Genomic DNA, 15,254 nt, shown 5'->3' with positions numbered 1-15,254 from the left:
TTTCTAAAACTTCACTTTTATCATGTCATTCTCTTATCCTTTAAGGGTCTTTATTTCTGTCCATTTCCAATCTAAACTGGTCTTTCTGACTCTACTCTACCTATTTAATTTTACTCCCTGTAACTCTACCTTGCATCTTCCTTGGGAATCCAGCCTAGCTCAGTACAAGCTCCACAGCTCAACTGCCTGGTCTGAATGCTGATGAGCCACTGCCGGGCCACATAATCATGCACAAGTTAGGTGTTCACTCACTCAGTGCCTCAATTTCCTCATCTTAAAAATGGAGATAAGAGTTCTTTCCTCAAAGCATTAAATGAAGTATTAAATGAAATGATACTCAGCACAGTGCTAGTAAGTACTCGATAAATGATATCTGTATTTATGATATTTTTGCTTATAAAGTATACCCTCTCCTTTCCTGATAACATCATACTGCTTTTCCTTTGAGAAACTACCTCTCCCCAGATTCCCCCTGTCCCTGATAAATGTACCGATGAAGGAACTCCAGTATCTACATCATCCCTGGAGGTGGACATTCTATTCAAGTAAAACAAATTGCTCTCTCTGTCTCCTGGGATTTAAGGACTGCAGCTAAAATAATCTAATGACAGTGCCCCCAGGAGATTGTTAATTGCTATCTGCTGTCTAGATCCTCAAGGCTATCCTACCTAAGACATAATTGTTTAATTCTTCATTTCTACAAGTTGTCCAGAATCCCACTATTGATTTCCTCTCTTGTTTAAGTTTTCCTGAGTTGCTTTCAGATATTTTCAACCAACTGACTGATATTCATCTTCTCACTCTGAAGAAAACCTCAGGATCATCCCTTCCTTGCACACTCTCTTCATCTCACAAAGAAGGCTCTCTAATTTGCCTTCCACCTACCCATATCCACCCATCTTTCAAGATCCAATACTTTTTGATAATTACCTGTGCCTTCATTGATCTCTTTCTCTATTTTTGAACATCTAACATAATACCGAGTTTAGCTTCTCTTTATAAAAAAAGTGCTTGTACCATTCAGTGTATAATAGTGTGTTTGTCATGTCTCAACAACTGACTCCTAAACCCCTTAGAAACGAAATCTATAACTCGCACAATGGTTTATGTGTAGTATTTAACATGGTGCTGAGCCCAGAGAAGACATTCAGTATCTATTAGTTTTTGATTAAGGTTAATTTAAAAAGTTTAGAATTTTTCCTCTCTTTGTCACTCAAAGTCCTACATCTATGTCAACCTCTTATGAATTCTGTCCTGTCTGTTCTCCTTTTGATCTTCTGAATTATGCCAGTCTTTTCTAAATATCTGTTTATTATTAAACACAGTTGCTCAATGTGTATTTGTTAATAGATAAAGAAATGTTTTCTATGGTTTTAAGAAATATGGTAGAAATAAGTAATTTTCAGTGCCATGAGAATAGTATGTATGGATACTGATTGGTTTTCGGCATTCTCCGTTCCTCTCCAGAGTAAACCTAATCAGAAAACAGCAGCATCCCACAAATCTCACAAGTTTCTTCCCTGCCATCTGGTCAGAAAAGGAAGTCATGAAACATTAGTAGGTGGCAGTGGCTAAGGACAGACAGTACCGTTAGTACTTTTGATGTCTTCTTCCACTCTGAATATTCAGTTTTACATATCCAACTGAATGCAAAGGCCTTCCAAGAAAAATATTTGATTTTTCAGCAAAGAAATTTTCCTTGTTTCCTGTAAATTCTATTCTCCAGAATATATATCTCAACCAAATATCTTCATTAATCTTTTTGAAATTTGACATCAAATCCTATAAGAATCATTTGAATCTGAGTAACATGAACTTTTAGAATATGATTTGTTTCATTATTTGCTCTATAGAATGGTTACCCACAGATTTTTTTACTGGACCACTGCATATTTTATGTCTGAGACTAGATGCAAAATGTTTGGCTATCTTTTCATGTTAGCCACAATCAAAGGAACACCACTTGTTTGCCATACATCTGCTTACTGCTTGTTCTTTGATCCTTGGACAAGTTGAGATAAACTGGCATGGTAGCCTTAGTCAAACAGAAAAACAGATCTGGTCAAGTAAAGAACAGAGAAATGGTATCGAGTCTTTTGGCAAATGTGATGAGATATTTTTTTGTGTGTTAATCCTATTCTTCTACAGAAAGTTCCAGTTACAATCTGAAGTTCTCTCAAGGTTAAGTCCTTTCATATTTCCTCTACTTACAGAATAAAATCAAAAGTTTTATGTTCTTCATGTTCTGGCCCCTGCCTAAATCTCCAACCTCTTCTCTTATCACTTCCCTCCTCAATACTATACAATACTCTACCTCCCTTAGATTATAATTATCTTGGCCAAAACTTGAGTCTCTTTTAAATAAAAGTCCTAAAGAACTAGAAGAAAAAGAAGAGAGAAAATATTTAAAATAATAATAATAATAAATCTGAAGTCAGAAAGAAAGGCAACAACAAAGAAAGGAAAGTAAATCCCTTTATATTACCAGATTTCATGCAATTACTTTACTCTAGATATGCTGGGACTCTACCTAAGAGACAACTAGATGGGTGACCTCCACTGTTACAACCTGAAATCTTATCAGAAAGATGTAGGAAAAGAAGCTCATAGCCAGAATCATCTTCCTTCTCTACCAAAAGAGAAATATACCTGGTTAGGCACTACACAATCCATCACACACATTATCAAGTGTAAACTTACTACAACTCTTCTGTTTTGTAGGTGTATTTCTTAGTTCCATCTTTTCCCATAATTTCTATTAGTCTCTTCAATATGTAGACTCTTAAACCTCAGGGCAGTTGATAAATTGTGGATTATACAACAAAATCCATTATCATTTATTATGAATCCACCATCAGGCACCAGGGAATGGAGATTTGCTGAGGCACTCTCCATTACAACAACATCTCAATGGAAATCTTGGGGCTGGATAGGTCTATAAGCTCTTCCACTAACTAAATTCTGCTGAGTCAGTCCTCTCCCTCTTCTACTGTTAACATGTCTCTCCAGACTACCATTCCACCCTCTGTGTAAGTAAGCATTACCAGCAGCTCTTACCCTACACAAACCCCTGACTCCCGCTAATTCTACCCACATTCTCATCTTTACTTAGGTCTGTTCTCTTCCACCCTCAGAGCCAGAGAGAGGGATGAGACCCTTCCTAGCTCTGGCATCGTTGCTTTTACAGCACTGTTCCCCCACTTCCATGAAAAAAACTCTCCTCTTTGGGAGTTAATGATTTTCACTAATCTTCTTCCCCATCAAAGCCTCCAGGTGATACTCACATTTCTAGAGTCTGAAGCCTGGCTTACGACTTTCTTGCCAACATTTGAAAGGAGTCTCCTAAAATGCTTGTGCTGTATATTCTAATATAGCCTTACAGTTACCTTATCTCTTCTCAATCCATGATTCTATCTTCTATCTCTATCCACACAACTTTGCAATAACTCCAACTCACCCTGAAATCTGAAACTCTCCTCTCTATCACAGACCTTCTTTCCACCTCATTCATTTTGTCACTCCAGTCCTACTCTTTATTCTCATGATGACTTCTATTCATCCCAATTCATCATTTATGAATATCACTTCCATTATGGGTTTGCTTGCCTCTCTGCCTCTCTGCCTCTCTGAATATCATGGCCTACAATTTCAACAAAACTTTTACTGTCACTCTAGATGTCTTACCCTCTTGACCACTGGCCATATGTGCCTTCTCAGTCTCCTAAGTTTAATCTCTGCTTTCTCTATTCCTATTAGTAAGGCTCTTAAAACTTGTAGAAAAGTCCAAAAAATGTTGGACATTTCCCCTACAAAGACAAGCCATTAAACATCAAGTAGGCCCTAGCTACTGTCTGGAAACTTTTCGTTTTCTCCTTATAGATTCAGCTCTCCTAAAATCTAAAAATCACTTACAGTAGGCTCTGCATAGATGTATTTTCTCATCCCTTTCCTTAACTAGCACTCTTAAAAACATAGTCTACAATCACTGTATCCATTTCCTCACTCTACACTCACTCTTTCACAGAACCTATCAGCTCTGTTTCTACCACACTCATAAAATTTAAGGAGGTTCATCAATTATATCCTTTTTCTTTTAACTTCTCAAATTCCTTGACTCCAATAAACTCCTGACCTGGTTACATTGCCTGCTGACAACAATGTAGACCTGACTGGGTGATCCAAGCTTGGCTTGGAAATATCTCTGATACAGCAGAAATGAGTTGGGTGCCATAATCCCAAGATAGGCATGCACATGGCAGCAGACCATCCAACCAGTCCAGACTCACCTAGCCAACAAGCCAACTATCACCAACTCATCGACACTCAAATGTGCTCCCCGGTGGCCTAGTGGTTAAAATTCAACAACGCTCACAGACTGCTTTTCTGATAGAGGACAGAAGTAATTCTTGGTCTTTCAGTTTATAAGAATGACCCCACTTCTCCTCCCCTAGCCAGATTCTCCAGAGCCTGACTCTGCCCTGCATTCAGTTCCCTGTTTAACAGTATAACTTTGCCTCTCGGTACTCAACTCCCTTTAACAACTCTTTCCACCTACATTTTCTACCAGAATGCCTTAAAGTGTTACAACATTTAATCTGCAGTTTAATATTGGTCAAAATTACTTCTCATCAATTTTCATTCCCTACATGTTAACCTAACAAGAAAGTTTTGGAAACTACCAACATCGTGACTTCCCTAAAGGGAATTCACTAATTTAGATGTTCAGTGGACTTTCACTGAGCACCTACCATTTTCTATATACACTTTCTTCATACATTTTCTACATGCTAATCTTGTAAAGATGAATCAGACATGGTGCCTGCTTTCAAAGCGTTCACAGTCTAGAGGAGCAATGAGGCCAGCAAGAAAGGACTATGAACTGTACGATAAGGACTATGAGGGATGAGTGTACCACGTATTCTAGGAATAGAGGGGAGCAGGAGAACTAATCTTCTTGAGGTCATCAAGAAGCCTCTACTTATATTCCTAAATAGATTGTAATCTAACTCTTTTGTTACTATTTCTCTAAGAGCATTATATTTTTACTGCAATCTAACCAGAATGTCTAATGACGAAAGCACTCTTATTATTAACATGGGTATTTTTAAACTGGAATATTAAGTTTAGAATACATTAACCTACAGTCTTCTATTTCTCTTGTTAAAATGTGACAAATTTTGTTTTCAGTAGGAAACTACACATCAAACACGTTTTAATATACACATGTTTTAAGTGTATATACACAATATCATCACTAGAATCCTGAGAATCAGAAATGTCCATTGCATGTACGGTTGTGTGTACTTTCCTGGGTTTAGGTATACATTCATATATATCCTCAATGTAAATATTGTGTATTTTTCCTATGGTACTCAGTCCACACAATTAAGCTAAAAAATATATCTGGGGCACTTGTGGTAGATTTTTGCCCAGCATCTCTTCTCCAGAAATTATTTTTTGCCATACACTCCCATTCAAAAAGTGAAGCAGAAGATGCCATGTTCCCATGATGTGACTCCACATGAGTACTATCTAGTCACAGTGACTAGAGATGATCATGTAACGCAAGCAGGGGAAACCAACACACTCCCAATGTGTCTGGGAACTTATAAAGGTCATGTTCCCCCTTGAGGCCTACACAGCAATATGGAAATCTTGGGAACTTTTTGCAGCAATATTTCACCATGTGAATCAAAGAACAGAGAAAACTTGTCCACAGTGAGAGAGGAAAGCAAAGCAAAAGAAGCAGTGACAAGGACCTGAAATAGGATTTCCAAGTTTCTCTCGATGTTCCAAGCCCAGGTGCATCCCTGACTTGAGATTCCTTGATATCCTAATATTTTCCTAACAAATTTCTCTTTTTCTTAAGTTCACATTGAGTTTTTGTAACTTGATGATATAAAGAGTATTGACTAATGAAATTATATGTAATCAGTTATAATAGTGTAGGTTGTACATCCAAGAGATTGGCCAAGGCATATGAAAACCCTCATTGGTTGTGATAGCCAATTCAGAATAAATAGCGAATCTGGAGGGTAGAACTACAGAGTTTTTACTAACTAAAACCTTAAAGTCACTCTTGAGTTTTTGCCCTTTTGCTTCCTCAATGTTTACTTGTTCCTATCTTTTATCTCTCACCAAAGACTACCAATTCTTCCTTTAAAATGCCTTTCATATCTATACTATGCTATTCATTTAAATTATAACTATTCCAGTCCAGAGTTTCTTAGCTAAATGGATCCTCTGCTTCCAATGTCCTCATGTCCACACATTGTGCATGCTTTTCTCAGGCAGATTATAAAATTATACATATCATGTCGCCAGTTTTAAAATTTCTAGTGGTTCTTCCTGTTAACTGAACAAAATCTTAAAGTTCAGCCGGGCATCAATCTCTTTAACAATCTAGTTCTCATCTATCTCTCAAACTTACATATCACTATTTCCATCTATGACTTCTGAAAATCTCATCAGTTTAATTGTCAGAGTCAGTACAATGTGTCAAGCACTGTGTTTATGATTTCATAAACATAATCTCCTATAATACTTACAACAACTGTGGTGGTTTTCAAACAAGTCTGCAAATTCTTTGACACTACTCCCCTGTGCTAAAAGTCTGGACCAACCTATGTTTACAACTAACAGAATGCCCCCAAAATGACAGTTTAACTTCTTAGGCTAGGTCAGAAAGGGTAATATAGCTTCTGCCTTGCTAAAAGGAGAAAGAAAAAGATGGTGACTAATGCAATCTATGTAATCATTTATAATGGAATGAACAAGCAGTGCAAATCTCTTGGCGCACTCACTTTTGGAAGCCTGAATCACGAGCAACAAGTCTGATGACATTAGACTACTATGTTATAGGGTAGTTCAGGACATTGGAAAGATCACTAATAGATGTCCCAGATGAGAGCCCCAAACGAAGCCTCAGACAACAGCTAACATCAAGTAAAAACATTTAGTAAAGAAACCCCGGGATAATTCTGGCTCTCAGCTGTCAAGTCACTCCCATCTATTGAGCCTCTCCAGTTGAGGCATCATAGGGCAGAGATGGGTCATTCCCTGCTCTAGGCTGTTCATACAACTGACCCACAGAATCCATGAGCATAAAAAATGATTACTTGTCATTGCTATGTTTAAGAGTGGTTTCTTATTCAACAATACCAACTGGAACCGATTTTAATACCTGGAAATGGGGCACTGCCATAACAAAAGCTTCAAAACATGTGGTATTGGCTTTGGAACTAAATTGTTGGCAAAAGTTGGAAGATCCTTCAGGGGATTATTAGCAAAAGCTTTCTGGACCTTGAGGAAGCTGTTGGTGAAGACTTGAAGAATACTGAAGTGAATGACATTTGAAGCTGAAGGAAAAGGGGACCTTTGTTATGTAGTGGAAGAAAGTTTGTCAACACTGTTGCCCATAGTATCATAGAAAATGAGAAACGTAACTACTGAACTATATTTTCTAGCTAAGGAGATTTCTAGATATAATGCTGAAAGTGCCACCTGGCTTCTTCTCACTGGTCCTGAAAAATGCAATAAAAGAGAGAAGAACGTAAGAAAAACTGTCTAGTTTCCAAGCAAAATTTAGAATAAATAGAAAAAAGCCAGAATATGCTAGGCTTAAAATTAAAACTCTCTTCTTCCCAGACTCTTCAGATGGCAAAAGATTCTCAAAGTAAAAAATAGCCTCAGGGGAAAAATACAGGTCACTGTCAGAAAAACATAGTCTAAAAATGAAGCCAAGGATGTGTCTTCAAAAAACGAAGACTTTAGACATTCTTAAAGTGATGCTCCATAGACCTTTTCGAAAAGACAAAAGATTTTCTAAGGATCTTAAGGGTGTGCCTCTTACATTCTCTCTGTTAAATAATAGAGTATCCAAGAATGTTAAGGGCAAAAGCCCTAGGTAGACAAAGGCTCATTTTAAAAAGACCTGTGTGTATAGTTTTATCTAATGGAATGGATATAACTTGATATATAAAAAGCCAACAGTTTTTTTTTTTAAATATAATTATAATTGCTTGGCCTTAAAGCAACAGAGCCAATATAAAAGGAAAAGAAGCTTTGAACTCCCGATTTATTATTGGTAGGGAGCAGGCTCTTTAATTGCAAACACATACTACCTTTTAATTGGAAGAGAAAATATGCTTCAGATGGCAAAACTAAGAGTCCAAAGTGTGGGGCCAAGAGCCAGGAAGAACAACTCATAGGAAGTAGCACTAAGCCTCATTTAAGGAACTGCCAACATGCGCCCAGTTGGATTTCAGAATTGCTATGAGCTAGCAACTGCTGTATCTTCTCATTTTCTCTGTTCTTGAATGGAAAGGTCTATTGCAATAATCTCATCATACCATGGTCTCTTGGGGGTAGAGAGTAGGGACAGAAAATTGTCTACTCAGTTAAGAGGTTTTCAGAGAGGAGAAAACCACATCCAAGAAACCAAACCCAAATAGTCTCATCTGCACCTAGACCTCAGAATTGACCCTGATGCTATATAATGGAATCAGACCTATTGGTGAGTATATTTTGTATGTGGAATGAATGTAAATAATATGCGATCAGAGAGCATTGATTTTAAAACAAGACCACAAAACAAAATTCTTTGACCCACCCCATTGGGAGAGTGGGTCTATACTCTCTTCTATCAAATCAAGACCATCTTTAGTGACTTATTTGTAAACATTGTAAATCAGTAGAAATTATACTATGTGACCTCTGAAGATAAGTCAGAAAAAGGTCAAATAGCTTCTACCTAGTTCTTTGGTGACTTTCCCCTTCAAAACTACTTTACCATGTAAGAAGTCCAATCATCCCGAGGCCATCATGCTTTGAGTAAGCCCAGGCCATGTGGAAAGGCCACATATAAATGCTATGGCCAGCAGCCCCAGGTGACATCACAGTAGACTGGAATAACAACCACCAGACACATTAGTGAAGATAGTCCAGGTGATTCTGGCCTCCACGCTATCAAGTCACCCCCTCATCGAGATTTTGAGGCCCCTGACATCACTGAGAAAAGACAGTGTCCTCATTGTGGCCTTCCAAATTCTGGACCTATCGAAACTCTGAGAATAGGAAAATGATTGTTTCATGCCACCAAATTCTGAAGTAGTTTTTCATGTTATGATAGTAACTGGAACAATAGTATAAAGTAAGAATTCACACTTTCAGTTTTCAAACAAGAAAACCAGAATAAAGAGAAGTTACAGAGAAGCAAAGCAAAAATTCTAAAACAGACCTATATGATTCTAAAATTCATGTTTATAACCATAAAACTACACTATTTCCCACAGATATCCCTATCTCTTCATCTTTCCTTATTAACATTTCCCCTGCTAAGGATTACATGCCCACATTTATCTGATTCTCTAAGACCAAACCATTATTCAGGGCCATATTAACTCCTATCTCTTCCATGAAGCACATGCCTTGACTCCAATCCTTAGCAATTTCTCCCTCTTCAAAACTGTCTTAACTTATTTTCCACAACTTTAATTTGACAATTAGTGAATGCTAGCAACACTAATTCGCAGACGGTGAATTCATTGTTTTTCTAATGCACATTCCTCGGCTACCCTCTTGAATTGAGTCCCTAGACAAGGGCTGAAAATACAAATGTCTACAGAATGAAAGCAGGTAATATGCAACAGTGAAGTGGACTAGATGCGAAAGGACAAAAGTGGCCTTAAGTTACACTGGGAAGCAAATGCCCCAAGTAAATGGGTCAGCCACCACTCAGCTTCAGCACACTGCTTTTCTTCATAGCATATATCACCCACCACCTGACATAGAATGCATTTATTTGTTTATTATAACTCTCTCCTCATTAAGATTTAAGTTTCTTGAGAATAGAAACCTTGACTGCTTTGTTCACTGCTATATCACCAGAGCCTAGTAATATATATCTGACGCTCAGTCAATAAATATCTGTTGAAGGAATAAATGAATGAAGAAATACAAGCAGTAATGTTGGCCCAGTGATCTTCCAATTTTTCAAGAGAAGCTAGAAATAATTTTATATGCAATATCCCAATTTCTAAATGCTAACAATTAATCAGAAAAATGGTAATCTATTTTTGGGATGGGTAGAGAAAACACATATGCAGGCTCGAATTCAATCCGAAAGCTACCCCCATAATCTCTTTCTAGAAGGATCTTAGACTGGTTTTTATCTTTCTAATTACATAGGATAGTGCCTTACAGAGTGTAGATAACTTGATAAGCAAATAATGATGATGCTTCAAATATGCACACTCGAGGCACTGTTACAATTCAGCTGTATTTTATTAAGATGCTACACAAGTTGCTCTCTCAGATCCCGAAGGAAAGTGTTTCAGCTTCTGATCCAAAATGACCACCTGGACTTCACATAGCCATCCCATTTCCAAGATTTTAAAGCTAAACTTCTACTCCTTTCTGCTGTGAAAAGTTGAGAAACGTCATTTTTATGTGCTCCTAGTAATAAAGGGAAAATATAATAAAGGGGAAAGGCAATGAAAAAAAAGATTGACAGAAAAAGAGAACCAGGTTTTGAACCATATTTCCACAGGTATAAGGTTCCCGATGACAATTTTGTTTTTCTTTTTACTATTCTTAGTATTTTTACATTATACAATACAAAATTTTATTTCAGTTGACCTTTCAATGTTTTCTAGTAGCATATTTCATCTTTCCTACATAAAAATTAAGGAGGAATTTTAAAATGTTTACTAATTACTTAGGTTCTTAACTAATAAAAAGTCACATCTAAATAATTAGTATGTGTCTGGTTTTAAACCTGGGTCACTTCAGCAGCAAGCATAATTGTGGAGGGCCAAAAACATATTTAAGAAAACATACTGGGAAAAAACATTTCCATTGTACCCTGTGCTGCTAGCTGACCCACAACAAGTGAATCATCAACTTTTGAAGATGTAAAAGGAAAGGAGATTCGGGTTCCTTTTCTCTGTATGGTCTAATGTGTACAGCCTTGAAATATCAATAGGAGACAGCAACAAACATCAGAAGAATTCAACCTATCAAATGAGTATAAGTCCAAAAGAGTCAAATGTCATCTAACCCTTCTAGAGCCAGCATTTATGACGTTATTTTAATGATTATGTAGATGAATTCGCTACATGTACTTCTTCAATAATGGCATTAATTTTGTATGCAGGCAGATTTTATTTATTTTAAATAAGCTCCAGTGATTTAAATTGAAAGTAACAGTGAGAAAAATTTATTTAGCCAAACTTATTTTTCAAAATTTAGGTTATTATAGGGTTATGAACTTCCTACAGAATAAGAATTTAGATTTCTATTCACTTCTTTTGTTAAGTTCAAGCAACACTAAATATGATGGCCACTGGATGGGAAGAATCACTATCTGAATTCTCTTATAGACACACAGGTGAGACAGTGAAACAGAGCTCCTAATGCACAGAGCAGAAAAGCCTGAAATTTAGAATGACACCAGCAGAGGTTTGACTTGTGTCTCTACCACTTGCTTACTTTGAGACACTGGGAAAGTTACTTAATCTCTTTAAGCCTCAATTTACTTTACTCATTTGGAAAAATGGAGTCATAATACCTTTCCTTAGGATTGACACAAAAATTTAAATAAATGCATATTTATTATGTAAGCCATTGAAATGAGAAAGGAAGTTGTTAATTCAGCATGGCCGACGTAGCCTGACTAATGTAATGCAATAGCATGCAAAAAGTGCCTAGAACACCATGGCATCACAAATGGTAGCTGTCATGGAGAGTCTGACTGATTCTTATTATAAATTTAATACAAACAGTAATTTTCCAGCCTTCTTATATATCACCCTTCCCTAAGCACATATTTTTATACACTTGAGTGCTATGGGCTAAAAGAAGCTTTATACCTTACAGAAATTCTAGCAAATTAGCAGAAGAACTTACTTCTGTACAAAATTGTTTACTAGAGCATTGTTGTTAAACATTGAAAATCAGAAAAACTAAAATGTTAATCTATAGGACAATGACAAATTTCAATATATTCAACCATTCTATTCAGATAAATCACAAAAAATATATAATTTCAAGTAAAAAAATAAAATGAAATGGAAGTTGCAGAATGATATCTATAATATAAAACCACTTATATAAAAATCTTATTTAAAGCATGACATGTATTATAAATGAAAATACACATACTTAATAATTATATAATAATATGCATGGAAATGGCAAATACCAAATTCAGGAGAGTAGTTAACTCTAAGGAAGGGGACAAGGCATGAGATCAGGCAGGAGTACACAGGGAGCTTCAACTCTATCTAATGTTTTACTTTCTCAAAAATTGAATTAGACTGAAACAAAGATGGTAAAATGTTTAGATTCTATAGACCTACCTAGGAGATATATGGAGGGTACAATGTTAATTCTCCATATTTTCCTTATATTTGAAATACTTCACAATAAAAAGAAGCAGCTTTCCCAGTAATACAAATAGAAACAGACGATTTCCCAAAACAGACAATAGCTGCTCCAGAGATAGGAGATAAAGAGGAACAAGGATAGCAGGGGTGGGGAAGGTGGTTAAAGGAATAAGAGGGCTGGGTATAGAAGAGATGTTCCTCTCTGACTCTTTGAAACTAGGAAGATAATTTTCCTCCTAAGGGTTAAGGGAAGAATTCAGCTATATAAATGAAAAGAGGAGAGGAATGATTCATTATTAATCCAGAATTAAGGTTACTTTACAGAGTGTATATCATTCAAAAACATCATTAAGTTTAAAATACTTACTACAACCCCACTCTTGGTGGTAGTCGCTCTGTATGTGAAGTTGCAAATAGCCCAGGCTAAATAATATGTGGACATAAGAGGGGTCTGTGAAAAGTGATCCGTAACCCATCCATCTTCCTCAAACACGGAAGTTTCCACTGGCATATTGGATAAAGATAAATAGGTTGCTTGATGCTTGATGCTGATTTTAAAAGTAGCCTTGTAGATGGGCTCGTCAAAACAAGGAAATGCCTTTCTGGCATGTGTAGGCGAAAACTGAGTAACACCAAGGAATCTGGAAAAGAAAATGACATTCCCAATTACATTTACGGCTTGAGTTATAACCACTTCACACACTTCTCTGATAATATATTTTTGTCAAATTGTAAGATACTATTATTTTCTGAACCAAAATTAGGTGCATGAATAGCATGAAAGTACAACTCATATACATTTCCCCAATAATAAAAGTTTTCCAGGGAAATTTTTGTCTCATAAAATTCTCTAAACCCAGAGCACCGCCTATTGGACGAAACATTACAACCTACAAAACAAACAAACAAACAAACAAAAAAACAAAAAAAACTCATTGACATCACATTGCAAATACTGAAAAATAATAATTCACTTTTTTTGCATGCTTCACTTTCCTCACTGAAGCTGTACATCATGTAAAGACAGTGAAGCTAAAATCTAGAAGTTGTCATCAGGAACATATAGAACATATACCATCACACTGGGAAACATCTGTGCCCTCAAATTTTTGCAAGACATCGCCTGATTTTATTAAGAAAAAAAGACTTTGAAACCTGACAGAACTCGGTCTGAATTCTGGCTCTACAATATTCTTAGCTATATCATCCTGGACAATTACTAAATTTCCCTAAGGTGTAGTCGTTCATTGCTTAAAAGGAAATAATCAAGCTTAACTCAAAAAAGAATTATAAATCTTAGGGCAGAAAAAAAAGAATGTAAAACACCTATCACTGTAAATAGATGAGTAGCACCCAACGGCAGTTAATAAATTGAAGCCAGTCAAAAAATGGCAGCCACTAATTCACAGTATCTTCAAACTCTCTTGGAGTGTTATCGCATATGTTTTCATTGAATAATCCGGAGACCATTGGTTTTTACTACTCATAATATATATGTATTATGTCATGATATACTAATATAACAAATATCAATATAATAAATATGTCGATGTGTGTTTTACTATAAAATTTTATATTTAACTATAAAATATATATTTAATGCCCTCAAGTTTTAATATTAAGCTGCAAAGTTGCTTATTAAAACTCTAACTAGAAGTAACTTCTATATTCGTTCACATTTTAGGATTAGAAATGGAAACACTCATATTAAGTACTTTAAGAAAGACACTCTTTTACATTAAAAAAGGCTGTTATTTACAAAAACATTCATGACAACAGTTAAACTTTTTAACTACTAGTTGTAAAACTCGATATAAGGCATGTCAACATCAGACCTTTTGTAAAATATTAAGAGTTCTAAAGTAATTCTTTAAAAGGCTGTTTCCCTCATAAATAGTTCTGCCACCTCTCCCTTCTCCAGCATCCAAGGTGTACATGGTTCATCTAACATGGCACACTTTCCCACTAAGTCTGAACTTGGCCTCAGAATTATTCTCAGCACAGCACTTCAGGCAGCTCCTACCAATCAATAAGGGTTGACATGTGAATTGAATCTTATTGGCTATCCCTATCTCAAAGCATGAGGTGTAAATGTTTATACCATTTTAAAATTATGAAGCTTACATTTGTCATCAAGGGCCTACCTTTTTAAAGCTTAGTTTTGAAAAAGAGAAAAATAAGACATTTTTAAGATTAATTGCATACTAACTCTAAGAGAGAGGGTTTTTGAAAGTTATCTTGGAAATAGTACGGAGCTGCTACACACAAGGCTTGGGTAAATCACTTAACTGCTTCAGCCTATTTTTTCATTAGTAGAAGGAAACGATAATGTTTTCTAGGCCTTCCTTACAAAACTGTCGAGATGATAAAATGAGATAATATATGGGAAAGTTTTAGCTATAAATCTTCAGACAAATATAATGTTAAAGTTGGAAGCAATCTTAAAAACAAATTGTCCAGCTTTCATAAATTTCTAAATTGAAAAAGCAGTTCCTGTAGGGTTAAGTGATTTGTCCAAAGTTACACCAGCAATTAGTGCAAAGCTGGGTCTAGAATTCACATTTTCTGTGTCTGAGTAAAAGGTAATTATATTTCAAAAACTAAAATTAATCTTTAGCCAAAATTTATAAACAATGTTTTAATTTGTTGATTAAAAAAAAAAAGTTATTTCCAAATCTGCCAAATTCGTGGTAATAGTCTTCCCTATTATTTTTACTGATAGTAATATAATTTTTGCTTAATGAAATATTAGTACCTTTTAGTTAAAATACATCCATTTACAATTTTCTCATCACTTGCTTTTGTCCTATATAATGTTCTCGAATCTTATCTTTCGATTTTATTAATTGAAATGTCTACTGAGTTTAA

General features: G+C 35.8%; 1 protein-coding gene across 1 annotated transcript in view; it reads right to left on the bottom strand.

Moving 5' to 3' along the window:
• TRHDE (thyrotropin releasing hormone degrading enzyme) overlaps positions 1–15,254 on the bottom strand; it is a 335,250-nt gene that overhangs the window by 309,721 nt on the left and 10,275 nt on the right. The window contains exon 2 of the mRNA XM_039866032.1: positions 12,754–13,027. Coding sequence (XP_039721966.1) covers positions 12,754–13,027 — 274 coding nt within the window. The remainder of the gene's footprint in view (positions 1–12,753; positions 13,028–15,254) is intronic.

Source organism: Pteropus medius, unplaced genomic scaffold, assembly GCF_902729225.1.
Source record: "Pteropus medius unplaced genomic scaffold, Ma_sr-lr_union100, whole genome shotgun sequence".
Classification (NCBI taxonomy): Eukaryota; Metazoa; Chordata; class Mammalia; order Chiroptera; family Pteropodidae; genus Pteropus; species Pteropus medius.
The sequence above is the reverse complement of the archived record's forward strand: the minus strand, read 5'-3'. Positions and strand labels throughout refer to the sequence as shown.